This window comes from Molossus molossus, unplaced genomic scaffold (assembly GCF_014108415.1).
Source record: "Molossus molossus isolate mMolMol1 unplaced genomic scaffold, mMolMol1.p scaffold_m16_p_14, whole genome shotgun sequence".
NCBI lineage: Eukaryota > Metazoa > Chordata > Mammalia > Chiroptera > Molossidae > Molossus > Molossus molossus.
The window spans coordinates 13,112,195-13,137,729 of record NW_023425349.1 but is presented as its reverse complement, the minus strand read 5'-3'; the positions used below and the strand labels follow the sequence as shown (position 1 = coordinate 13,137,729).

General features: G+C 38.1%; 1 protein-coding gene across 1 annotated transcript in view; it reads right to left on the bottom strand.

Annotated features, from left to right (window-relative positions):
• C5 (complement C5) overlaps window positions 1-25,535 on the bottom strand; it is a 96,580-nt gene that overhangs the window by 30,841 nt on the left and 40,204 nt on the right. Inside the window, exons 18-28 of the mRNA XM_036261327.1 lie at window positions 23,038-23,128; window positions 19,387-19,460; window positions 18,431-18,570; window positions 16,680-16,907; window positions 14,686-14,746; window positions 9,864-9,953; window positions 8,334-8,543; window positions 7,796-7,871; window positions 3,970-4,129; window positions 2,009-2,104; window positions 504-675 (exon numbers count right to left, since the gene is read on the bottom strand). Coding sequence (XP_036117220.1) covers window positions 504-675; window positions 2,009-2,104; window positions 3,970-4,129; window positions 7,796-7,871; window positions 8,334-8,543; window positions 9,864-9,953; window positions 14,686-14,746; window positions 16,680-16,907; window positions 18,431-18,570; window positions 19,387-19,460; window positions 23,038-23,128 — 1,398 coding nt within the window. The remainder of the gene's footprint in view (window positions 1-503; window positions 676-2,008; window positions 2,105-3,969; window positions 4,130-7,795; window positions 7,872-8,333; window positions 8,544-9,863; window positions 9,954-14,685; window positions 14,747-16,679; window positions 16,908-18,430; window positions 18,571-19,386; window positions 19,461-23,037; window positions 23,129-25,535) is intronic.

The following is a 25,535-nucleotide window of genomic DNA, read 5'->3' as shown; positions in this document are numbered from 1 at the left end:
CCTCACCTCCTTCAGCTTTCAACTCAAATACCATCTTCTCAGTGAGGTTTAAGCCTGATCATCCTATCAAAAATTACAACTCATCACTTTGCTCTGTCCCCCTTCCCTGCTTGATTTTTCTTCATATCAGTCATCACCAACCTATTCACTATATGCAGTGATTTACTTATTATATTTGTTCTCCTTATCTAGAATGTAAATTTCATGAGGGCCTGAATTTTTGTTGTTGTTGTTACTGTTTTATCCCCAGAGCCTAGAACAGTGCATGGTACATAGGAGGTACTTGATACATATTTATTAGATTTAGGAATGAATAAATATGTGCTGAATGAATGAATACATAAATGAATAATGGCACTTATTACATTACATTGTGATGATTTGTTTCTTGGGGGCAGGATTGTGCCTTACTCAACTCTGCATGCCACCACCTACTTTCCAGAATGAGCAGACTCTATATACTTAGTAAATGCTTGCCGAAAAATGTATGGAACCAATCATACCTTTAACTGAAGCTTTCTTCTTCAGGGCTGAGAGAATGACACGAAACTGTGAGTGACTAGTATCTCCCAGGGAAAGAGCATAAGCAGCAATGGCCAGTGTGAAGGTACTCTGGGCCGAGAGAGCATTTTCAAGCAGAAAAGTGTCAGCTGCAGTTAGAGCTGTGCTGATTTTCTGGAAACAAGGGCAAAAGAGTTTCTTTGTGAAGCTTCAACTTATCAACTAATGCAAACTACCTGCAGGTGGCACCATCCTGGGGTAGGCAAGATAAAGGGTGGAGAGAGAAATGGCCTAATGGAAATGGATGATGTCCAACTGAAGTGAACCCTTCCTGGAGAAGAAGCAGAACATAATCTCAGAAGTGAAAACGAGGTTGTCCAAATTAAGTCAAGCTTTTTGCCCCTGAATTCTCATCTCCCTCTAAAGGTTTGTCCCTTTAGTGTCTACTTCCCAGGTCAGACCTAGCCGCCAGGAAGAAAAAGCACTGAGCATAGACAAAGTTTTCATCATTCGCCCTCAGCATAACTGAGTCAGGTTCACATTTTCAAAAGAAATTTTACTAAATAAAACCATAACTAGCAGAAAAAGAGCTAAGCTGCCAAAGTACTTTTTGATCCTAAGGATTCCTGGAAAATAGTCTCTATTACTTCGTCCTGAGACAACTAAAATAGTTATTTTGGATAAGTGGTTAGGGGAAGGCATAGTGCAATGTTACTAACATCTTGCCTGACTCCTTCTCTCCCAGCTTCAACTGTATCTTACTCATGTACTGCTAGGAGCCAACTGGTTCTCTAAGTCCCTGGAAACTGGTCCTCATTGATTATTTTGCCTTGTTAAGTATAAATAACAATTCTCTTGAAACAAACAAAAAGCATTATCTTGCTTTACTGTTCTAGTTCTACGAACCCCCTTGGGTTTTCCATCTCCATTCTGATGCTTGTTTGAAGGACTTGTTTAATTTACTTCTGATTTGTAGGCAGAAGCATTTAACCTCAGCTCAGGGACCTGTCTCTTCCCAGATCAGAGTTTCATATCTGTTACCCCTTGGGATCTTTTATGTTGATTCACTTAAGTGAATCCTCTCCTTATTCCCCTCAGTTTCCAACCAAATGAAACAGCACAACCCAAAGAAGCAAACCACTGTGTATACTCAGTGGTTCCATGATACAGAGTGCCTCAACTATAGATAAGAGTCATATACATATCATAAGATTTGGTAGAGATAAGAGAAGGAAGCTGGGAATGCTGGGTCATTTTCTCATCACAGTCAGAAGTCAGTTCTAGTCCCAGTTTTATGATTTAGTAGCCTGTGAAAGTGAAAAATTAAATTCACCTGTCCATTAGGTCTCAGTTTTCCCAACTGTTCAGTGGGTTAGATCATAATTCTGAAATCCTCTGATTCTGGAGTTACAATTATCTTCAAGTTCTGCCTCCCTGTCCCCTCCCCCACCCAGTATACGGTACAGAAATAGATAATGGGTGTCAGAGAAAGAAAACTCTTACTTACCATTAGGGGGCATACATCAAAAACCTTTCTAATTCCAATCACAGTAAAGGCTGTAAGATATAAGGTGTTCTCTTGGGGTTCAGTAGACAAGGTACCCTAAAAATAATTATAAAGGAAAGTGAAATGACCTCGTTCTAATCTCCATTCCGAGCTTAATATCCCTCTCTCCCTTTGTACATTCCAGTTGGACTACTTGCCATTTCTCAGTAAACCCCACCCGGGTCTTTCTTACTTCATGCTTTCACATGCCCTTCTCTTCCTCACCTCCCAACCTGAAGCTCCACTTCACACCTCTTCACCACATTCAAATTCTCCCCCTCCTTCAAGATCCTGTTAAAATGCACAGAGCACTATTCTGCCACAATTCTCCCTTATTTTTTTCTCTTGGGGCAGTGACATTCCAATGCAATGCTTCAAGACCTCCCATGAAGTGACCTCTAGTACCTGTCCAGTTTTATTTCATGCCACTCACCCCCTAGCTCTCTTGGCCTCAGCTCTTTGAAACATGCTCTCTCTCTCCACTTCAAAAGTGCTGTTGACTCCACTTGGAACTCTTCCTAACTCCTACCTGGCTTCCAGGAGCCTGGCAACTCATTTTTTCAACTCCCTCAATCTAAGTTAGATCCCTTGCTTTCAATTAAATGATATTCCCCTTTTCTTAACATGTACCACACATTTGAAATTATCTACTCAATAACTCTGCTAGATCATAAGCTCTGTGGCCTCAGTGATTATATTTGTTTTGTTCACTGTTTTGTCTCTACCATGTAGTACTTAGTGTGCGTTCAATGAATATTTATTGAACAAATGAATGAACACACACACTTACATCTTGATTAGAGTCACTAGTATTTTTACTCTTCTTTCCCTACCAGTGTGTGAGCTCCTTTGTGGCAGGGATACTGCCTGGTCCATCCTTCCCACTCTTCCTTCCCCTTGCTGCCCAAAATAGGCCCTTGCATGTATTAGGTGCTCAGTGAATGGTTGTTGAATTAATGTAGATAGATGGATGGATGGGGTGGACAGCTTAAGAAAAGTAATTTTGTACCATTTTATTCTTCAAATGTCATTGTCAGTTGCCCCCATATCTTGTGGGAGTTCTAATCTGCTATTGGTCCAACAGAAGATCATTATGAGACTCCTATTAGCCAGGGAACCCCTTGTGTCTGATAAAAAAATTCTAAGGAGTAGAATATATTGGAACAATATTGAAATTACTTTGTATGCTAAGCATATAAGTAGATTCTAATCTCAAAAAACACTTTGTTGCACTTTGTAATAAATTGACCCCAATCTCTCTTTTCAACATAGTGTAAATAGAGTCCCTCCCATCTTTCATGACAACACCCTGTAGCCTTGATCTGTAAGAAGGCTTTGAACTTCAGGTACAGATTCCACACCAAGGGTTCATGGACAGTTAGTGCATTTTACCCATTCTGAGATCTCTAGCACTTGCTCCCTATGAACCATCAATGCCTGTTATACAAGATGTCTAGGATATCACTTATTTGACCTATACTGGATGTCTGAAGAGCAGTATAAGAAGAACTTTCAAATTCTTTGCCTGTATGCAAGAGGAGTTTCTTGCAGGAATACACATATATATATTTTTTTATCCTCACCCGAGGACATTTTTCCATTTTTTGTTCAGATAGAGCGGGAGGGAGAGAGAGGAAGAGAGAGAGAGAGAGAAACATCGACGTGAAGGGACACATCGAGTGGCTGCCACCCGCATGACCAAACAGGGCCGGGGACAAACTGCTACCAAGGTACGCGCCCTTAGCGGGAACCGAACCCGGGTCTCTCAGGACCACAGGCCGACGCTTTAACCGCTGAGCCAAACCGGCCAGGGCGGAATACACATATTTCTACTCTCTTCTTCATCCTCCTAAAATAGGATGAGAATAAAACTCAAACTTGTAAATAGAAATATTACTAATCTGTACATTTGGTTTCCTTACCCGTAATTTTAGTGGTTGATAATTAGAATATTTCTTGAAAGATCCATTTGGTAGTTGACATTGCTCAATCAGCCACATTAAAGAATTACAAATTGAATTTTGGTTCTGAGGTAAATATTTATGTAATTGTCCCAGTACTCTTAAAACAAAAGCTGTTAACCTTTAAGACAAAATCAAATAAATAAACATTTAGACATTGACTCCCTTCTGGTTCTCAATTTACAGTGTATTTTAGTTCATACAGTGTTTATTATTTAAAAGGAAATAACATTTTTTTGTTGTTAATTCTCACCCGAGGATATTTTTTCCATTGATGTTTAGAGAGATTGAAAGGGAGGGAGAGAGAGGAGGAGAGAGAGAGAGAAAAACATAGATGTGAGAGAGATACATCGATTGCTTGCCTCTCGCATGCACCTCAACAGGGGCTGGGCATCAAACCTGCAACTAGGTATGTGCCTTTGACCAGGAATCAAACCCATGACCCTTTGGTGCATGGGCTGATGCTCTGACCACTGAACCACACCGGCCAGGGCAAAAATAAGATTTTAAAACATGTAATTCCAATGTAAGTTGTCACCATTTTACAAGAGAAGGGAAGATTTTAGGAAGATCTCCAAAAACACTCAGTCAACAAATGTGAGCCACACATATTCTGTGATAGCAACATTGTTAGTCTGTACACAAGCTAAAAATTGATGCCTGATTTTTTAAAAAATTGTTTTTAAAGTTAAAGATGGTATGCCCTGGCTGGTTTGTTTCAGTGGTTAGAGCATTGGCCCACCCACTGAAGAGTCATGAGTTTCATTCCTGGTCAAGGGCATGTACCTAGGTTGCAGGTTTGATCCCCACCTCAGTCGGGGTGTGTTTGGGAGGCAATCAATCAGTGTGTCTCTCTCACATCCATGTCTCTCTTCCCCTCTCTTCCTTCCACTCTCTCTAAAGAAATCAATGAAAAAAATATCCTCAGGTGAGGATTAACCACCACAACAAAAAAGTTAAAGACAATGAAACCAACAGTACCCATGAACATGAGATGTGGAAGAGCAAAATCATTAAATTCCAAATTGTAAAATTTGTACAAGCCATCTAATCTGAATCCCTGTCTAAAGCCTGAATGCCCACACCCATGGGAGTGTTTATCTGCTTCCCTTTGAGCCATGCCACTGATTCAGGACTCACTCCCTCACAGGAAGTTTTAATTATCATTAGTCAGTCAAAAAGCAATTTAAGTCTTTACTAATATCTCTCAAAGAATATCAGACAGGATCTAATTCATAACCCCACATGCCTCTTATGCCTTCATTTCTCTCTTCTGGTTCCCTCACTCACTCGGCTGCCCTAGATCTGCCCATTCTTTAGCTCCTCAGAAGCCTTTGAGACACTTGACTCCCTCCCTCACTTTAAAATTTTGTTTTCATTTTCCTTTTTTAAATGAATGATATATCATTCATTGTACTTTTTGCATATTTCCTGCATCTCTCAAAAAAAATAAATCTGAAAGTATTCAGGTAGAGGCCATTTTTCTCTATGTATCTATTTCTCTCAAGGAACTTGGGGAGTTGGGTCTAGGACAATAGACAGTGTTTCTGTTTCTGGCTGAACGCCATTCACTCAGTTTTTCCCAGAACTCCTGAGAGGCTCTGGGTGTTTACTGAGAGGCTGTTGTATCTTCCGGGGGCGGGGGGGAGGTTTCTGTTCTCTAGTTGCCAGCTCCTATTGTGGTTTCCAGTTTGGATCAACACCCACCCACCACATCCTGGTAGTTACCTTCTGGTTGGCATGCTCCAGGGATATACATGTCTTTTAGAATGTGCCATCCAGCCCTGGCCGGTTTGGCTCAGCGGTTAGAGCATCAGCCTGTGGTCCAGAGAGACCCGGGTTCGGTTCCCGCTAAGGGCACGTGCCTCAGTTGCAGTTTGTCCCTGGCTCTGATTGGTCATGTGGGTGGCAGCCACTCGATGTGTCCTTTTCACGTCGATGTTTCTCTCTCTCTCTCTCTCTCTTCCTCTCTCTCCCTCCCACTCTGAACAGAAAATGGAAGAATGTCCTTGGGTGAGGAAAAAAAATACAAATAGAATGTGCCATCCACACAAGGTTAGACCCATTGCTAAGGTACAATCTGTGAGATTTGGTGACTGACTGTATATAAAGCCAAAAGGAAAGTGAGGAGTCAAATCAGGAATAAAGTACAGAGTATTGCTGTGCACTGATTAAGGAACAGAGAAACAAAAGAATGAATTTGGTATGGGTTGTGTTTGAAGGACCTTTGGCTCCCAGACCCAAAGTGTGGATCTGGAGCTTAAGAAAGAAGTTAGGCCTGGAGACATCGATTAGGGAATCATCTGCAGAGAAGTTATCAAAGTCATAGGCAAAGGTGAGATCGTACATGGAGACATTACAGAAAATAAGAGGGTCAAGGATGAAATCCTGGGGCCTCTCAATGGTTAAAGAGGATAATCTAAAAGTTAATTATTCTAGATTGTAAAATCTTTAAAAGTGTTTCATATTGCAGAATCTACAAAACACATGGCATAGTATGTTTTTAGTAAATTATCAAAGTGTGATAGTATTTTTTGAAAATAGATTGCTGTATGGATTTAATTCAGACTGTGTTTTCCGCAAATCATCAGAACTATGGAAGTTATTATGTTTCACTAAGTAAGTACTTATTGAGCACCTACTATGTGCCAGGCTTGTGCAAGTTACTAGGTATACTTTGAATTGCCTATGTAGAGTTTACATTCTAGTGGCTGTCTGACGGACAATAAGTGAGATAAGTAAGAATGTTAGTAATAGTCAGAGGGGAGGGGTGAGGGGGCTAGGTGAAAAAGGTGAAGGGATTAAGAAAAAAACAACTCATAGACACAGACAACAGTATGGTGATTATCAGAGGAAAGGGGGTGGGGCAGGTAGATAAGGGTAAAGGGGGGATAAATGATGACAGAAGGAGACTTGACTTTGGGTGATAAACACACAGTACAATATATAGATGATGTATTATAGAATTGTACTTTGAAACCTGTATAATTTTATTAACCAATGTTATCCCAATAAATTCAATTTTTAAAAAATTTAAAAGAATGTTAATAATACATTCTGAGGAGAAAAGGAAAGTTGGGGAGAAGGATATAAAGTATTGGGATGGAAATGGGTAGGATTTTAGATAGAATGATAAGCAGAGGCCTCGCTGAGAAGGTGACTTTTGGTAAAGACCTAAGGGAGGTAAAGAAGCCAGCCATGCTGATACCTTGGGGGAGCATTCCAGATAGAAAGAATAGTCAATGCAAAGGCCATGAGTTGGAAGCATAGCTGGCATGTTTGAGGAACAGCAAAGTGGCCATTGGAGTTCGAGTGGAATGAAAGAAAGTAGAAGGGGGTACAGATGGAGAGATGAGATGAGGAGGGCCTTGTAAGAATTTGGGTTTTTACCCTGGTAAAATGGGAAGCTTCTGAATGGTTTTGAATGGCATGAACTAACTTTTAACAAGGTCATTCCAGATGCTGTGCTGCACAGACTGAAGAGGGGCAAGGGCTGAAGCTGAAAAACCTGGGGAGGCTAGAGCCATAATCCAGGTGAGAGATGAGAGTGGCTTGGACCAGGATGGTTCAGTGGAGTTGGTAAGAAGTAGTCACATCAGGATATATTTTGAAGGTACAGCCAAAAGTATTTGCTGGATCAGATGTGGCTTGTAAGAGAAGGAGGGCACTGAAGGATAACTAGGCTCTTAGCCTGAGCAACTAGACAAATGAAGTTTCCATTAAGGTTGTTATTCTTTAGTTAATTAATCAACTACTATTTAAAGGGTAAGATAAAACTTCTACTTACCAAGTACTGGCTTGTCCACCTTTCCACATGCTATAAGAATAGTCAGGATTTTTGTAGGACATGATGCTTATCATCCCTAAGAGGCACCAGAAAAAGAACAGAGTGCTTTATTGACCTCCATTTCTACTCAGAGTGCTTTATTAGCTGCTGGGAGTGGTAAAGCTCCCTTGATGTTGGGCAGCAAGTATTGCTCTGTGGCCAACAGTGAACTTCTCAAAGGAAGTATATGAATCACTTGAATTGGGAATTATCAAGTAAAACATTCTGAGCTCATTCAAGAAGGAAGGAAGTGCTCTGTAGCTTTGGAATGCAGGTGTCTTGTCTCTCATGCAGGCCTTTTAGTAAGTTAAGCCAAAACGCAACAGCAAGGAATATTTATTCATATAGTAGAGTCTACCTTATGATGTTTTTTGCTGACCTGCTTTTACAGTTAAGCTTTTGTATAATTCATAACAACATAAATATTAGTTTAATTAAACTGTTAGTTTAAAAACACAAGATTTTTATGTGTAATATGTGAAATAGATTTATTTTTTACCTTCTTTTAATTTTTTCTTCAGGTACTGTTTTTCAGTTGCTGAGTTAGAAAAAATGTTCCAATGATGCCCTGCTTCCAGGTAGTGATAAACGTAGAATACTGGGACTACACTCATCAATTCTGCCTCTGCGTTCCCCTTGGGAAGGTTGGTAAGGATATCAATGCCTTCTCGACTCAGAGCTGCAGACATGACCTCACCCATTAGCAGTCCTGAAACACACACACAAACAAAATTCGAAGGAGACACAATCAATTTCTATTAATTTTTGAGTAACAGTATATTTTAAATAGAGATAAGAGTAAGCATATCTATTCTTTCCTCTTTATCCAGACATTTGAATTACTTCTCAGAACTGGGGAGATACAAAATAAAAGATCTGGTTAGGAAGATAGATTAAAAAAAACCAAAAAACAAAAAACCACACACACACATACACACCAAAGTAGGTTTAAAAATAAAACTGTTATGTGGTGGTAAGATGGTGTAATACAGTGGGTAAATTACTGCACAGAGTACATGGCAAGTTAATTGCCATCCAACCTGATAGTGTTAGACACTATAAACCCTATGAATCAGTTGCTTCCATAATTGAATGGAATTGTGTATGCTCTGTGAGTGCTGTGAGGGTCCTGTCCATGACTCACTGTTTGATCCTGGGCAAACTGCTTTCTTATATATGCAAAAACAGGGTGGCACATAATTAAAAAGTTCTTTCCAGCCCTGGCCAGTTTGGCTCAGCAGTTAGAGCATCAGGCCGCGGACTAATGAGTTGCGGGTTTGATTCTGGTCAAGGGCACATACCTTGGTTGCAGTTCATCCTGGGCTCTGGGCGGAGTGGTGCGGGAGGCAACCAGTTGATGTGTCTCTTTCACATCGATGTTTCTTTCTCTCTCCCTCCCTTCTACTCTATCTGAAGATAACCAGAAAAATATCCTTTGGTGAGGATAAAAAAATAAAATAAATGATTTTTAAAAAAGTTCTTTCCAGTACTAACATTCAGTGATTCCAAGATCTTATCTAAGACAAAGTGTAATCAGAACCTTTTATTATTTTGATGATATATCATTGAATTTTAAAGGCTGGAGACCAAGGAAAACCCAGCAAAGGTACCATTTTTGCAAATGCAAAAGAACCGTTCTCAGACTGATAATTGAACAGAGCAGTGCTGTGTTTTGGGGCCATTTGCAGCTCATAAGGCATTCTCTGGAGCAGAACTGGCCACTAAGATCCTGGAAAGTTCTTAAGTCTAGAAGCAGCTGCACCTCCATTGTAGAGAAGTCTTTGGGCCAATGACACCCCCTCCCTCTCCATCATGGAGAATAAATCTCCATTTAAATGAGGCCAGTGGAAGAAGATAGTTGGAAAAGTTGAAGATTTGAGGGTGGGTATAGGAGTAGGCTACTCCCAGAGGTGAATCTGTATATGCTACTGAGTAGAGAAGAGGAGAAATAGGATAATCTCGAGGATATTTGATTTTTGTCTGAAGCACAAAGTGAAATGATAAATAAAAATGGCATTTGTTAACTTACCTTTTACACTCACAATCCTTTGGACTTTTGTTTTGGGGACCAAATCTAATGGTACCCTGTATGGGAACTCTTTTTGTCTGCTAATGACACCTGAAATTAAATTTTAAAAAGTTATTAGATTTACACAGAGTTCTTGAGGAAAGACTATTTGCAGATTATTTACAATATAGCAACTTCCAAGGAAGTAAAAAACAAAACAAAACTCTTTTATAATAACAATATTAAAATTTTAGAAGGAAGTTTAAAAAATTAAGGATTTTAATCAAACCTTAGGCTTATGTAATCTCTTTAAATAAAGCATTAAATTTGACTGTAAGCTTTCTGGCCATGACAAGATAGGAAACAAGTAGGTTATATAAAACTTATTCACTAATAAAAGTGAGATAGTCATTTTGTCCAGAGAGAAAATTGTTCTTGGAACTGAAATCTAAAAATAACTAACATGTAATTCCTTAGTCAAGGGAATGTGAAGATTAGTTCTATTAGGAAACATGACCTGAAATTCTTTCCACCTTCTCTTTTCAGTCTTACTTGGACACTTTCTTTATGCACAGAGTTAACTGAGTTTTAGCATACCAGTATCAGAGCATTTTTCTATTGTAATCACTGATTTATTTAATAAACATGATAATATTTACCATTTTACCGATAGAATAGTAAAGACTCTGCTAAACTCTTTAAATGCATTGTTACATTGGATCCTTACATCATCCCTGCATGCTAGGTTTATTATTATTTTTATTTTATAGATGAGGTAACTGAGGCTTAGAAAACAAATTCTAAGCAAGGTCACAGAGCTACTACAGATGGACCTGTGATCTGAACTCCAGAAGTTTTATTGCAGAGCCCAAAGTAGTCACCACAAAGAGACTCTACCTTCCATTGTCCTGCTAAGAAAGCTCTGTGTGGGCAGGAACCATCTCTTATCGAATGCTGTAGTTCCAGCACTTAATACAGTCCCTGGCACATGGCTGATGCTTTAAAAAATTGTGAAATTTTGCAATTTAATGGACAAGCTACATGGCTTTGCAGAAGAGACAGGAATGTTCCTCAGGTAAATTCTTTCTTCATTAACCTTTGATAAATGCTGAGGATATAACATTAAAAAACTCAGTGGAGTCATTTAAGAGGTTTGCAGTGTGATAGAAAGAACATGAAGTTCAGAGAGAGTTTACTCTATATGTGAAACTGGGCAAGACACTTAATCTTTCTATGCCTTGATTTGCTCATCAGTTAAATGGAGACAATATCTTTCCTCAAAGGGGTTTTGTGAGGGTAAAAATAATATAACCAAAGAATCTGAAAAACAGTTCATGCACTATATATGATACTTAATGATAGTAGGTTGTTTGAAATTATCTTAATTTGATCCTCCACCATTTTTCCCACTTACACCTGCAAAACTATTTCGATTCTCATTATCAACTCTGCTATCAGATGGAAAAGGTACAGAAGAGAAAGCCAGCATTAAGACAAGTCAATTTTACTCCTTGTCAGAGATCATTATAAAAGACCCATCAAGACATCCCATATAAAGGTAGATGCAAGCGAGATTAAAACATTTAAACGGTACATCTGTAAAACCAATAACAAAATACACAGTAATGTCTTTCTGAACTAACGGCATGGAAAAACTTCTTAAAAATTACCCCCCAAATATATAATAATAAAATGAAATTATAGCCCTGGCCAGTTTGGCTCAGCAGTTAGAGCGTCGGCCTGCGGTCCAGAGAGACCCGGGTTCGGTTCCCGCTAAGGGCATGTACCTCGGTTGCAGTTTGTCCCCGGCCCTGGTTGAGTCGTGCGGCTGCCAACCACTCGATGTATCCCTTTCACATCGATTTTTCTTTCTCTCTCTCTCTCTCTCTCTCTCTCTCTCTCTCTCTCTCCCCCTCCCTCCCACTCTATCTGAACAAAAAATAAAAAAATGTCCTCGGGTGAGGATAAAAAAAAAGAAATTATAATGAATTTAACTATATCGACATTAAGGATTCCTGTTCAAACTGCACTATGGTTCATTATTGTATGAAGAAGTACACCAGAGATAAAATTAATAAGAAATAGATAAGAAAACTCAAATGTAAAATAGAAAAAAGTGTAAAAGATACAAATAGGCAATTTATGGATGGGAAGCCTAAGTGGCCAACACCTATGTAAAGAAATGCCAAAAATCAAGAGTAATCAGAAGACTCCAAGTTAAAACAATAATGCAGTGTTAGTGGAAGTGTAAATAGTACAGGCATTAAGAAGAGCAATGACAGAAGTATATGACACTCAATATATGTACGCCCTTTGACCCAGCAGTCCTACTCCTGGATACATGGTTCAGATAAATGTTTACACAAATTTGCAAAGGGAGATGCATAGGATGTTTACTGCAGCATCGTCTATGGTAGTGGAATCCATCAATAGAGGATGGCTAAGTAAAACTGTGGTGGACTATACTTTAAAATACCACGCACGAAGCAGTGAATTAAATGTACATATAGCATTAGAGATATTTCTTTAAAACAGAGTATTGAGTTGAAAAACTTAATAAAACAAGAGCTATAATATAGTACCTTTCATATGTTAAAACTAACATTATGTCCCTACTCAAAGTCATGACATATATCTAGCAAGCATATTTAAGTGGGTGCATTTGGAGGAAGGAAAAATGAGAGTCAGGAATGAAAGGAGAAAATAAAACATGAGATTGGCTTGTCCATACCAATGATAATGGTGTGCCAGGAAGTGGGGTGGGGGTAGGGAGCTGAACTCTGCATCTGAGATGTGACAAAAGGGGGAAAGGGTTTGTTAGGGAGAGAAAGTAGAAACTAACAACTAGGGCTAGTCTTAAGTATTGAGTCTCTGTGTTTAGTCTCTTTTAAACTAATGTCACACAATGTTAATTATTATTACTTAACTATTTGTTCTGATACCTCATTCTCCCTCACTGATGTATTTTTCAGATTTCTTCTAATATTATTGTTCATTTACAATGATTTTATTTTTCCAAATATATTTTAGGGGTGTGTGTGTGTGTGTGTGTGTGTGTGTTTAAAACAAACTCTATAGCCCTGGCCGGTTTGGCTCAGCGGTTGGAGCATTGGCCTGCGGACCAGAGAGTCCTGGGTTTGGTTCCCAGTAGGGGCACGCACCAATAAATAAATAAATAAATAAATAAATAAATAAATAAATAAATAAATAAATAAAACCTATAAAGCTAACTCTATAAAGTCTTACCCTGGTATAGCAATTCCAATATATAAATATTGAACGTATTTAATAAAATCTGAAATAAACTGGACAGAATCGACTGCCACCTTTACTCTATGTAGCTCTCTAGAAAGTAACATAGTTACCTAACTCTAAATTATCTAAAATAATAAGGGGGAAAATGACAGGACAAGATTGGAAAGAGGCATATTTTTTTTAAATCAAGGTTTTTGATGGAGAGATCAATTCCCAGAGAAAAGATCATTCATTCCTATCTTGTGGCCCTCATGTGCACACCTAGGATGGTAAGACAGGGCCATTTTGGAAAGCTGTTTGCAATAATGTTAGTATAGGAGGCAAAGGGTAAAAAGGAGGACAAGCCAAAGGATGAAGTAGCTCTGAGTTACGATGTGATTGTTTGAGGCTAAAACCCTCAAAACTTAGCAATATCTCTACCCACAAGATACCCCACAGTGGGCAAGCTGGGAGGAGGTCTGTGTGTAGATAAAATTAGAGAAAAACTCTGGTGTATGGATACATGTATACAGGACAGATTTTTCTTTTGCTACTCCACTGAAGTGGTCCTTATTCAGTTCATGATACTCAGCTAGTTTAAAATGTTAAGGTCCTGCCCTGGCCGGTTTGGCTCAGCAGTTAGAGCGTCGGCCTGTGGTCCAGAGAGACCTGGGTTCGGTTTCCGCTAAGGGCATGTACCTCGGTTGCAGTTTGTCCCTGACCCTGGATGGGTCGTGCGGGTGGCAACCACTTGATGTGTCCCTTTCACGTCGATGTTTCTCTCTCTTTCTCTTCCTCTCTCTCCCTCCCACTCTATCTGAACAAAAAATGGAAAAATGTCCTCGGCTGAGGATTAAAAAAATAATAACAAAAAAATAAAATGTTAAGGTCTTAATTCTTTGCTTTCCCAGAGGAAATGACACTCTGAAATAAACTTTTTAAACCCCCATTGCTATATCACTGAAAGAAAAGAAAAACAATTCAATGCAATAATAAGGTAAATTTTAACCATTTAATAAGAACTACAGAAATCTGTTTTTTTGTTGTTGAAAAGGATTGTTAACTGAACACATTATAAATTTCATAAATAGATAATGTATTTGGATTTGATTAAGTGTTTAAATGTTTGCAAAATTCTAACTTTGAGAAGATTCAGAATATCTCAAAAGAAAAAAGGTAAGCAGGAACAATGAGGAATGGTTTGTAAAGTGATTAATCAGCATTGTGTTTTCAAATAATGCATGTTAACTACGTAATTGACTTTTTCTTATGTGTTCTTTGGACTGATGGTTCAATAAAATATTATAATTATTATTGTGTTGGATAGAAAATTATTAGTATCTAGGGAAGTCATGCAATTATTAATATTTCAATGCTTTGCATTTAAAACTAATGGAATTCTTTTTCTTTGTTCTACACCCATCCAGATTACAGTATAATACATACTATCAAGAATGGCAATGAACTAAAATGTGGACATTTCTGAGTCCAGACAATTAACATTTAGAAAAATAGTGTTTCAAATTGCATACACACTTTAATTTCAGGACAACTGGAAAGAGGCATAGAATAAAAGATGACATATAAAATACAATATTATTTTGCCTACCATAAATACCCTTTGGGTCCAGAGTAACACCAGCAAAACTTTCCTTTTTAACACCTTCAGGCTAAAATGAAGACAGAAAACATTCAGTTAAGAACATAATTAAATCTATGTTTTCTCAATTCTTAGATCAACTTGATCACTTTTCCAATTAAAAAATCCTTTTTGCAGGGGTGGGGGGGGGAAGCAAAATATGTTTAAATACTTAAATGCATATATGCAAGAATAAAATTTTCTGGCTATTTGCATAATAATCAGAGCAAACACTACATACAAATTATTATAAGCCTGACCTAAGTAAATTATATGTATTAGCTCATTTAACCTCAAAAATACTTTATGAAGTAGGTGCTATTATTATTCCCATTTGACAGATGAGGAAACTGACTCACAGAGAGATCAAGAAACTTATCCAGTGGCACACTGCTGGGAATTGGTGGAGCCAGGACTCAAACCCAGACAGCCTGGTTCCAGAGCCCAAGCATGGAACCACCATGCAAGGATGCATAGAATAAGCCTTGCACAAAATAAATCAATACATGTTTACCAAAGTGAATTTTATGGATGAAATCAGAACTCAGAGCATGAACACTGTGCACCTTGAGAAAGAAGACACCTATTAAGAAGAGCTCCTGGTGGCTAGCTGGGCTCAAATTAAAACAAAACAAAAGGAGAACCTAGCAGCCATTTGTATGCAGGAGCCTCTCACACAAACTGTACTTCAGGAAGAAGGCTGTACTGAACTGCCTGACTACACTGTGTTTCTGCCATCTGAGGCCGTTCTTATAAAGGAGTTCCTGGAATCCTATTTCAACCAATAGGACTGAGGCTTTCCCCATCCAATTGGAGCTGTGCAGCTCCGACCAACCAGAGTGGCTCTATTCTGACCAATCAGGACAGTGCCTTTTGGACCGGCATTTGGAGTCCTCATTTGCATGAGGGCAGACCAATTAGGGTCCAGGGGTAGGGACTTCTATCCATATAAGCCAGCTCGCCTCTGGCTCCCTTTCCACAGAAAACTGAAGACTGTATTTCCCTGGCTGAGCTGAAACAGAGCAGAGTAGACCAATGCAGGCCAGAACAGACTGGCCCAGAATGGAGCAGACCAAGTCACAGTAGAGCAAATGACACAGCACAAAGCAGACCAGGAAGGAGCAGAGCAGAGCTTTCTAGCTAAAGAGGGGCCTGGCCCTAGGGCCACCTGTCCCTAGGGCTGCCTCACAGCTGTACTATATCACAATTGAGCTATTTTTCACTGAATAAAGTTTCCTTCCTGCACCCCAAATTGGGGATTCCTGTTGGCATTGAAGTGGCACCAATGACCACTGGTTGATAAGACCTAGGAAGACACAATTCTGCCATTAATTAGCCATGTGACTCTAGGCAATAATCTTATTAATAAGATAACACGAAGACACTCAACAGACTGGGTAAATTGTACTTAATAAATGATAGTTTGTTTTTTTTTCTTTTTTGGCCTGTTTACTTATTTATAAAATGGAAAAACTTCTAGACTGTAAATTCTAAACTATAAATGCATGGGCATGTCTTATTTATAGCTCTAGTTGCTAGTATAATATCTGGCACATAGATTTCAAGAACACATTCTTTAAATGTGTTGGAAGTGGGAGAGGGGGAACCTAGAAGGCTATATACCAAATTGTTAAAATTGGATAGCTCTGAGTGTGGGAATTATTGGTGACTTTAATTTTTTTCTTCTTCTTCTTCTTTTTTTTTTGAGTATTCTATATATTCTACAATAAGCAAGTATTGTTTTGTTTAAAAATTTTAAATATAATTTCAGAGTTAAGAAAAATTACAAGGATAATACAAAAAAGATCTGAGATAACTCATATTTCCCCAAATGTTAACATTTTGTTACATGTATATTATCATTTCCTGTCTCTTTCTGAATTACTAAGCATAAGTTGCTGAATAACTTTTTTTCAGAATGAAAAAAGTGATTTTAAAAGAGTCAGGAAAAACATATTTCTTACCACCACTCGTAATGTTTTTACTAAGATTTCTTTGCCTAGTGAAGTCTCCAGTGTAAAGTTGACTTTATGAAGGCCAATTTCCAGAGGAAGCACTGTAAAGGTCACCAAATGACTGGAGGAGCCCTCTACTCTCTGGCGCAGACATCTGGAGGGTTTTCTCCTCTGAGGGTCCATGACTGAACTTCCCGAGGAACAGATTCCCTCCACGGGAGACATTGTTACGCAGAACTGAAATATCACCAATGAACAAATATATCAAAACACTTTATAAGGAAAATATGCCCTATGTTCATCTGGACACAAACTCTCTTCTGATACTTTTCCAGTGTTAAATAATCCCTTAGATTCTAAGGCAGAGGAGAAAGCTCATTTCAGAGTTTCTAAAACATACATACAAGTTACTGTAGACTTTAGCAATCTGAGGGGATATCTAGAAAGCTCAACACTGCTCAGAAATATCTTACCTTCCTTACACTGTTACCTACTAAGTCAGGGGCAAAGCTACTGAAGTTCTTTGTTCATGTTGTGTTAGCATTTGTTACAATGTCTCTTTGTTTGTATGTTATTTATTTATTTATTTTATCCTCACCTGAGGACACTTTTCCATTTTTTGTTCAGATAGAGTGGGAGGGAGAGAGAGGAAGAGAGAGAGAGAGAAACATCGATGTGAAAGGGACACATTGATTGGCTGCCACCCGCATGACCAACCAGGGCCGGGCACAAACTGCAACCGAGGTATGTGCCCTTAGCAGGAACCAAGTCCCGGTCTCTCTGGACCGCAGGCCGACGCTCTAACCACTTAGCCAAACCGGCCAGGGCTCTTTGTATTTTAGACAGTGGAACCCAGCCTCAGGCATTCTGTCTTACTCATCTTTGTGTCGTTTAGCTCAGCCTTTGGTATTCAAAAAATGGTTTTAAGAAAGACAGAAAACTCCCATCTCTTGGCATTCAAGGTCCTGCACAATATGTTCCCAAATTAATTTTCCAATCTCACCTCTTAACTTCTCACTTGTACCTAATTTTACAACCGGGCTCTGACGCCAGAATGACCTAGGTTCAAATCTTGGCTCTGCCTCTTGCTGTATAATGAGAGCAGGTTGTAAGACCTCTTTCACTATTCATTTCCTTATAGTTATAGTAGAAATAATAGTGAACTTTTTTTTATCCTCACCTGAGGACATTTTTCCATTTTTTGTTCAGATAGAGTGGGAGGGAGAGAGAGGAAGAGAGAGAAACATAGACGTGAAAGGGACACATTGAGTGGCTGCCACCCGCATGACCCAATCAGGGCCGGGGACAAACTGCAACCGAAGTACGTGCCCTTAGCAGGAATAGAACCCGGGTCTCTCTGGACTGCAGGCTGACCCTCTAACCGCTGAGCCAAACTGGCCAGGGCCATTTTTAAAATCTCCCTTCTAAAATTCAGTGAATAGACAAAATTGAGAACTGTACCCAAAAGAACAAATCTATATCAACCAGTATAAATTAAGCAGAGAAACAAGAAGTTCTAATATTCAACAACAAATTTTGAGGAATTTCTCATAAATAAAAAGTTTCTTCTCCCTCTTCAGAAACACAGACAACCAGGGTGGGTGGGGCAGGAATTAAAGAAGTTTATTGGGTCATATTGGTTTATATTGTTGAACCTAGTTGAATTTTTATTTTTTGTGTTTGTAATAATTCCATTACTAGAATTCTCAGAGAATTCTTCTTTTTTTATTTATTTGAACATACCATGAATATCTACTTACCCCTATCCCAGATGTCCTATAGTTGTAAACAGTTCCTTTCAATTGGATCTGTTCCCCTCGTACAATAGAATATGGTATATTCATTTCCAAGAAGATATCTTTGAACACCTTTGCCTTGACCATATCAGAAACACATATACCTTCAGCACAAAATAAAAGCAAATTAGAAGCATATTAGGGAATTCTTATAATACTTGATTAGTACTAAAATGTCTCACATTTGCTTTGCTTCTAAAAAAAAAAATTATATCATGTGTTTTTTTTTTTTTATCACTGTCACCCTATGTCCTTGAATTTTCTATTCATTGATCTTTATTTCAATAATTATTGGTATTAACAGAAAACTTTATCTGTCTAACAAATATTGAATTCTATTTAAGGCATGAGATTTTCAACTAAAGCACCAAATCTCTTTTTAGATATTTATCATTGGCTCCATTTAATGGGTATCAAATTTTGATTGTGGAAACCAAGATTTTATAAAAACAAAAAATAGCAAACAAACAAACACAACCAATTCTGAAGTTATTTACAAAGTATCTTCACTAAATTACCGCACAAGTTTCATCAGCCCAGGAATAAAGTTATACATTAGTTTTTAACTCTACTTAAACTCTCAGTCACTAAGAAAAATGAAAGAAAATAGGGACTTGACATTAGCATTTATAAAATGATAGCTGATAGAAGAGCAAAAGAGGAAATTGATATGGTTAAAAATGTGAGCATACTTAAGCCTTTTTGTAATACTTTAAAAAGAATATTATTTAAAATGTCACCACTTAAGTCCTGGGTAAACTAAATAGACAATAACAACAACAACAACAACAAAAATTACATTTTTTTTAACGATGGCAAAAATACAGCATTCTATAATCTCATCATTTAGGCAAAGCATCAAACTACATTTTGATAATCAAATTCCTACTTAAATGAGTATGTGACTTAAACTTGCTTACCACTATCTGAAATGCCAACACCTTGAATTTCCCAGGTAGTTAGAGAATCAGGTAATACAAACTGCAGCTGCTTTCTGAAAGTTAAAATAATAATGTTCAAATACAGTAAAACATCAATAAACCCAACTGGACAGCGTTCTTTAACAGAATTTTTGCTTCATATTCCTTTAGAAGAAAAAAAAATTAAAGCAAAATAAAAATCACATCAGGTATTAAAAAAAATGAAGCAGGAAAAAGATATTCCATAAATCTTCTACTTGTGTTATGTTTTTAGATTTTTCACTTGTACGATGAGAATTCAAATTCAGAAGGATGCCTTTGAAACATTGCAAATTCAAAACATACAAAACAAAGAAAAATTATGTTCATTATGTAGTATGTTCTAAAATGAGAAGCAAAGCAATGCATCTTAACAGTGCTCATAAAGTTGACATAACTAAAAATTTCTGATCAAGTTTACATATTTATTTCATTCAACAAGCAGCTATTGTCCACCAATTTTGTGTCAGGCGTAGTGCTAAGTATTGAGTATACAGCACTTACATGATGTAGTCCTGCTCTCAAGCAGTTTACAATCTATTGGGAAAAACTTTAAGTAAATAAATAGCAATGCACTGTAATAACCGTACCAATAAAGCATTAAAACTTTAGAGGCAGTTTGCATTTATTCCACACATTTGTTTTAGTGCCTCTAAAGGGCAGACAGACTCTATGGCAGGTCCTAGATATAAAACAGTAATCTGAATTTAATCCTTGCCCTGGAGGTAATTACATTTTAATGTGGAAAATGTGTAAGTAAATAGGTCATTATAACACTGTGATACATGCAACAGGGTAGATCAGGAGGAGTGATTTATCCAATCACTGGTAGGTTAGGGAACAGTGATGGGGAGGCTTACCAGAGTAAGTGCTAGCCACGGGGCAATGTTAGCTGAAATGACAACACTATGGAGGAAGAATTAGAGGGAATATGGATAGAGACAAGGAGACCAATTAGAAAATTAATGCCAGGTTCAGGACTCAGTGCCTTGATGTTCCTTGGGAAGTCAGTGTTTTGAACCCCCAAGGTTAGGGACTTGGCATTATTCATCACTGTTTTCAGTGCCTGGTACCAAGTAGGCATTCTATAAAAATGTGTTGAATAAATAAATTTCATGAAGAAGAAGATACACAGAGTAGAAGCACATACCTTGTTCATGGATTGGAAAAATTAACATAATTAAAATGTCCATACTACCCAAAGCAATCTATAGATTCAATGCAATCCCCGTCAAAATACCAATGACATTATTTCACAGAACTAGAACAAATACTTCAAAAGTTCATCTGGAACCAAAAAAAGACCCTGAATAGCCACAGCAATCTTGAAAAAGAAGGACAAAGTAGGAGGGATCACAATACCGAATATCTGGTTATACTACAAAGCTACTATAATCAAAACAGCCTGGTACTGGCACAAGAACAGGCACGTAAATCAATGGAATAGAACAGAGAACCCAGAAATTGACCCAATATTATGCTCAATATTTGACAAAGGTGGCAAAAGCATAAAATGGAGTAAAGACAGCCTCTTTAATAAATGGTGCAGCTACGCGCAAAAAAAATGAACTTACACCATACACAAGAATAAACTCAAAATGGATAAAAGACTTAAATGTGACTTGTGAATCCATAAAAATTCTAGAAGAAAATGTAGGCAACAAAATATTAGACATCATACGCAGCAGCAATTTTACTGATATATCACCTAAGGCAACAGAAATAAAGGAAAAAATGAACACATGGGACTACATCAAACTCCAAAGCTTCTGCACAGCAAAAGAAACAACCATCAAAATAGAAAGGCAACCCACTGTATGGGAGAGCATAATTGCCAATGATACATCAGATACGAGGTTAATTTCCAAAATATATAGAGTGCTCATATAACTCAACAAAAAGAAGACAAAGAACCCAATTAAAAAATGGACAGAAGAGCTAAATAGACACCTCTCCAAAGAGGACATGCAAATGGCTAAGAGACATATGATGAAATGCTCAACATCACTAATCATCAGAGAGATGCAAATTAAAACAACAATGAGGTATCAACTTACACCTGTCAGAATGGCCATCAACAAATCATCAAACAACAAGTGTTGGCAAGGGTGTGGAGAAAAGGAGACTCTAGTACACTGCTGGTGGGGATACAGCCTGGTGCAGCCACTATGGAAAACACTATGGTGTTACCTCAAAAAATTAAAAATTTGCCCTGGCTGGTTTGGTTTGGTGGTTGGAGAGTTGGCCTACAGACAGAGGGTCCCAGGTTCAGTTCCCGCTAGGGACACATACCAAAAAAAAAAAAAAAAAAAAATTAAAAATTGAATTGCCATTTGACCCACTGATTCCATTTCTAGGAATATACCCTAAGAAGCCTGAAACACCAATCAGAAAGAATATATGTGCCCCCATGTTCATAGCAGCACTATTTACAATAGCTAAGATCTGGAAACAGCCCAAGTGTCCATCAGTAGACGAATGGATAAAAAAGCAGTGGTACATATACACAATGGAGTACTATGCAGCTGTAAGAAAGAAAGATCTCTTATCCTTTGAGACGACATGGAGGAAACTGCAAAGTATTATCCTAAGAGAAACAAGCCAAGCAGAGAAATACAAATATCATATGATCTCTTATTTGTGGAATATAATGAACATAACAGTCTGAAGAACAGGGTAGTCTCAAAGACGTGGAAGTAGGATACATACTGACAATCCCCAGAAGAGGGGGTGGGGTGGAAAGAGATAAACTACAGAATTTATATGCATGTACACATAACCAGTGGACATGGACAACAAAGCTGGGGATGGGGCGGAGAGGGAGGGTAAGGAGGGTGTCAATGGGGGAAAAAGGAGAAACATCTGTAACAATAATAAATAAATAAAATAAAATAAAATAAGAAATATAATGAGAAAAGAACCTTTCTTCTTATTAATCAATATTTGTTTTATTGTACAAATATTTCAGGATAAAAAAGGCTGCTTACAGTATATAGCACAGTTGTGCTAAGTTAATGTTTACTGAAGTGAAATTAAAGTAATGGCATAGAACTCTTCTTCCTTGAGAGTTAATTCTGCCTTGGAATCAACTCCTAGAGCAAAGCACACATTTAAGAAAAAAAAAAAAGTGAAGCAAAAAACAAAATTTGGCTAAATGGTAGTATATCATCTTAACTCTTAAATAAACTATTAAGAAATGGGTAGTCTTCAGGTTTTTTGGCAATAATATTTGCATTTTTTCCCACATTTTTCAGAGGAACGTCAAAGAAGTATGTATATAATGCCTTCGTTAGATAGGACAAGGGTCTCAAGATCTGGGCCATTCTTACTAAATGCTATTCTTGCTAAATGTTAAAATGTAGCACAGTATTTTTGCAGACCAGCTGTAAACAGGATAACCAACCTCATAAATGAAGCCAAACTGCAAAGAAGACATCAATACCCAATTAACCAAATAGTGTACATAGGCAATGGCTAAGCCTCCGTTTTGGAGGCAGAACTTTGGACATGAATCCTTTACTTGCTGCAAGTAAATATAATTGCCTTGCTTTAGCTGATTGAATAGGGCACACAAAGGAATCAAAGTGGGGAACTACTTGAGTTCATTAATACCTTCTAGAGACATGATGAACTTCCCATAACCAGCTTTCTGGAAAATAGCTCCTTATTTCTGCTTTGGTTATTGGTGCCTGGGTCCGCATATCTGGGGGGAAAGTATATTAGATTATAAAAAAAACAACATAAATTCTACTTAGAGCCAAATTTTAAAATATAGACATTAATCTAAAACATTTTCTGAAAGTTCAGTGAAACATGTTGTTTAGTGAGATCAAAATAGAACTATTAGGATTTCTCCATTAATAGTATTGATAAAACAAAACATAAAAATATCTTTATTTGTTTTGTAAATTGCTAAATGTTTAGCACTCCTGAAATAATACAAGATACAAATCAGTCGATAAAGTTATTTGCATTTTTATAATTGCAGTAATTCTGTTTATGTGATTCTCTGCCTTAGCTTAGAAATTTATTTATATTCCCTTTAGTCGAAATGAACAGAACTTCTGCTCCTGTCCAAGATGAATTAACAGGGACTGGGGTTATCTTCCTGTAGTAAAAAAAAAAAAAAAAAGAATACCAGATACACCATATAAAACAGTTTTCAGACACCAGGGAACTTAAGTAATCCAAGACTATAATCCCTGAGAGAAGGGAGAAGATAAGGTAAAGTCTAAAGTTGTCCAGGTTTCCTGTCTGAAGACAGTTTTACAGGCTGCAGGTCAGGGAGAGGAACCCATGCAGACCCTTGCAGAGTTGCAGCAACACACACGGGAGTTTTGGGAGGCCAAGCTGTTTAGAATGCAGAGCACAGTACCAAAGAGAAGCTGCAGAGATTGAGTTCCATGCAGCTGAAATGAAACCAGAAGACTATATTTGAAAAATTGGGCCATGAAAAATATATATACTAAATTGTTCATGAAAATGCTGCTTGTAATAAGCAAAAAGTCTGAAAACACCCTAAATATATCTAATAACATGATTTTGGTAAGCAACCACAACAATTTATATTTTCAGAAATATATTCAAATGGGTGATGTTTAAAACACACTATTAAGCAAAACAATCAGATTATAAAGCAGGAGCTGTCATTCTGCTTTTGTCTGTTTTATTTTGACTATATATAAATGAAACAGAAGTCCTAAAAGTTCTGAAAACAAAGAGTTCTATGAAATCTGAAAATATATATTGTGCTTGAAACTGAAATAAGATTTCAACTTTTATATAAGTACACTTTACTTTATGCTAGATTTAGAAATCTTTTGCTATATTTGGCAATATAGGTATAAACAGAATTTTTTTTTTTTTTTTATCCTCACCCGAGGACATTTTTCCATTTTTTGTTCAGGTAGAGTGGGGGGGGGGGGGGAGAGAGAAACATCGACGTGAAAGGAACACATCGAGTGGCTGCCACCCGCACAACCGACCAGGGCTGGGGACAAACTGCAACCGAGGTATGCGCCCTTAGCGGGAACCGAACCCGGGTCTCTCAGGACCGCAGGCCGACGCTCTAAGCGCTGAGCCAAACCGGCCAGGGCTAAACAGAATTTTTAATGGTTGTAATATCATAGAACCATAGAAGTTTAGAGCTCAAAGGCATATTGGAGATTATCTGGCCTAGCACTCTTGCTTTAAAAATAAGAAAGTTGTGCCTGACCATTGTAGCTCAGTGGATTGAGCATTGTTCCACAGACTGAGAAGTCATAGGTTCGATTCCTGGTCAGGGCACATGCCCAAGTAGTGGACTCAATCCTCAGTAGAGGGCGTGCAGGAGGCAGCCAATTGATGTTTCTCTCTTACATCAATGTTTCTATCTCTCTCTCTCCCTTCCTCTCTCTCCAAAAAAAGAAAAAATGAACAAGCCCTGGCTGGTTTTGCTCAGCGGTTAGAGCATCGGTTCCTGGACCAGAGAGTCCTGGATTTGATTCCCGCTAAGGGCGCGTACTTCGGTTGCAGTTTGTCCCCAGCCTCGGTTGGGGGGTTGGGGTCGTGCAGGTGGCAGCCAGTCGATGTATCTCTCTCACATTGGTGTTTCTCTCTCTCTCTTCCTCCTTCTCTCCTTCCCACTCTATCTAAAGATAAATTTCAAAATGTCCTTGGGTGAGGATAAAAAAAATTTTTTATAAAAAAATGAACAAGTTGAAACTCCGAGAGTATAAACAATCATTCAAGTTTATAGAATGAGTCAGTGAGTCCGTTTTAAACTGGCCCTGGGTCTTGACTATGGACTAGTGTACTACATATACCTCTTTGGATTCCCCCAAATGATTAACAGATATTTTTCTTTTTTTTTTTTTTTTATCCTCACCCGAGGACATTTTTCCATTTTTTGTTCAGATAGAGCTGGAGGGAGAGAGAGGAAGAGAGAGAGAGAGAAACATCGATGTGAAGGGACACATCGAGTGGCTGCCACCCACACAACCAACCAGGGCCGGGGACAAACTGCAACCGAGGTACATGCCCTTAGCGGGAACCGAACCCGGGTCTCTCTGTACCGCAGGTTGACGCTCCAACCGCTGAGCCAAACCGGCCAGGGCAACAGATATTTTTCT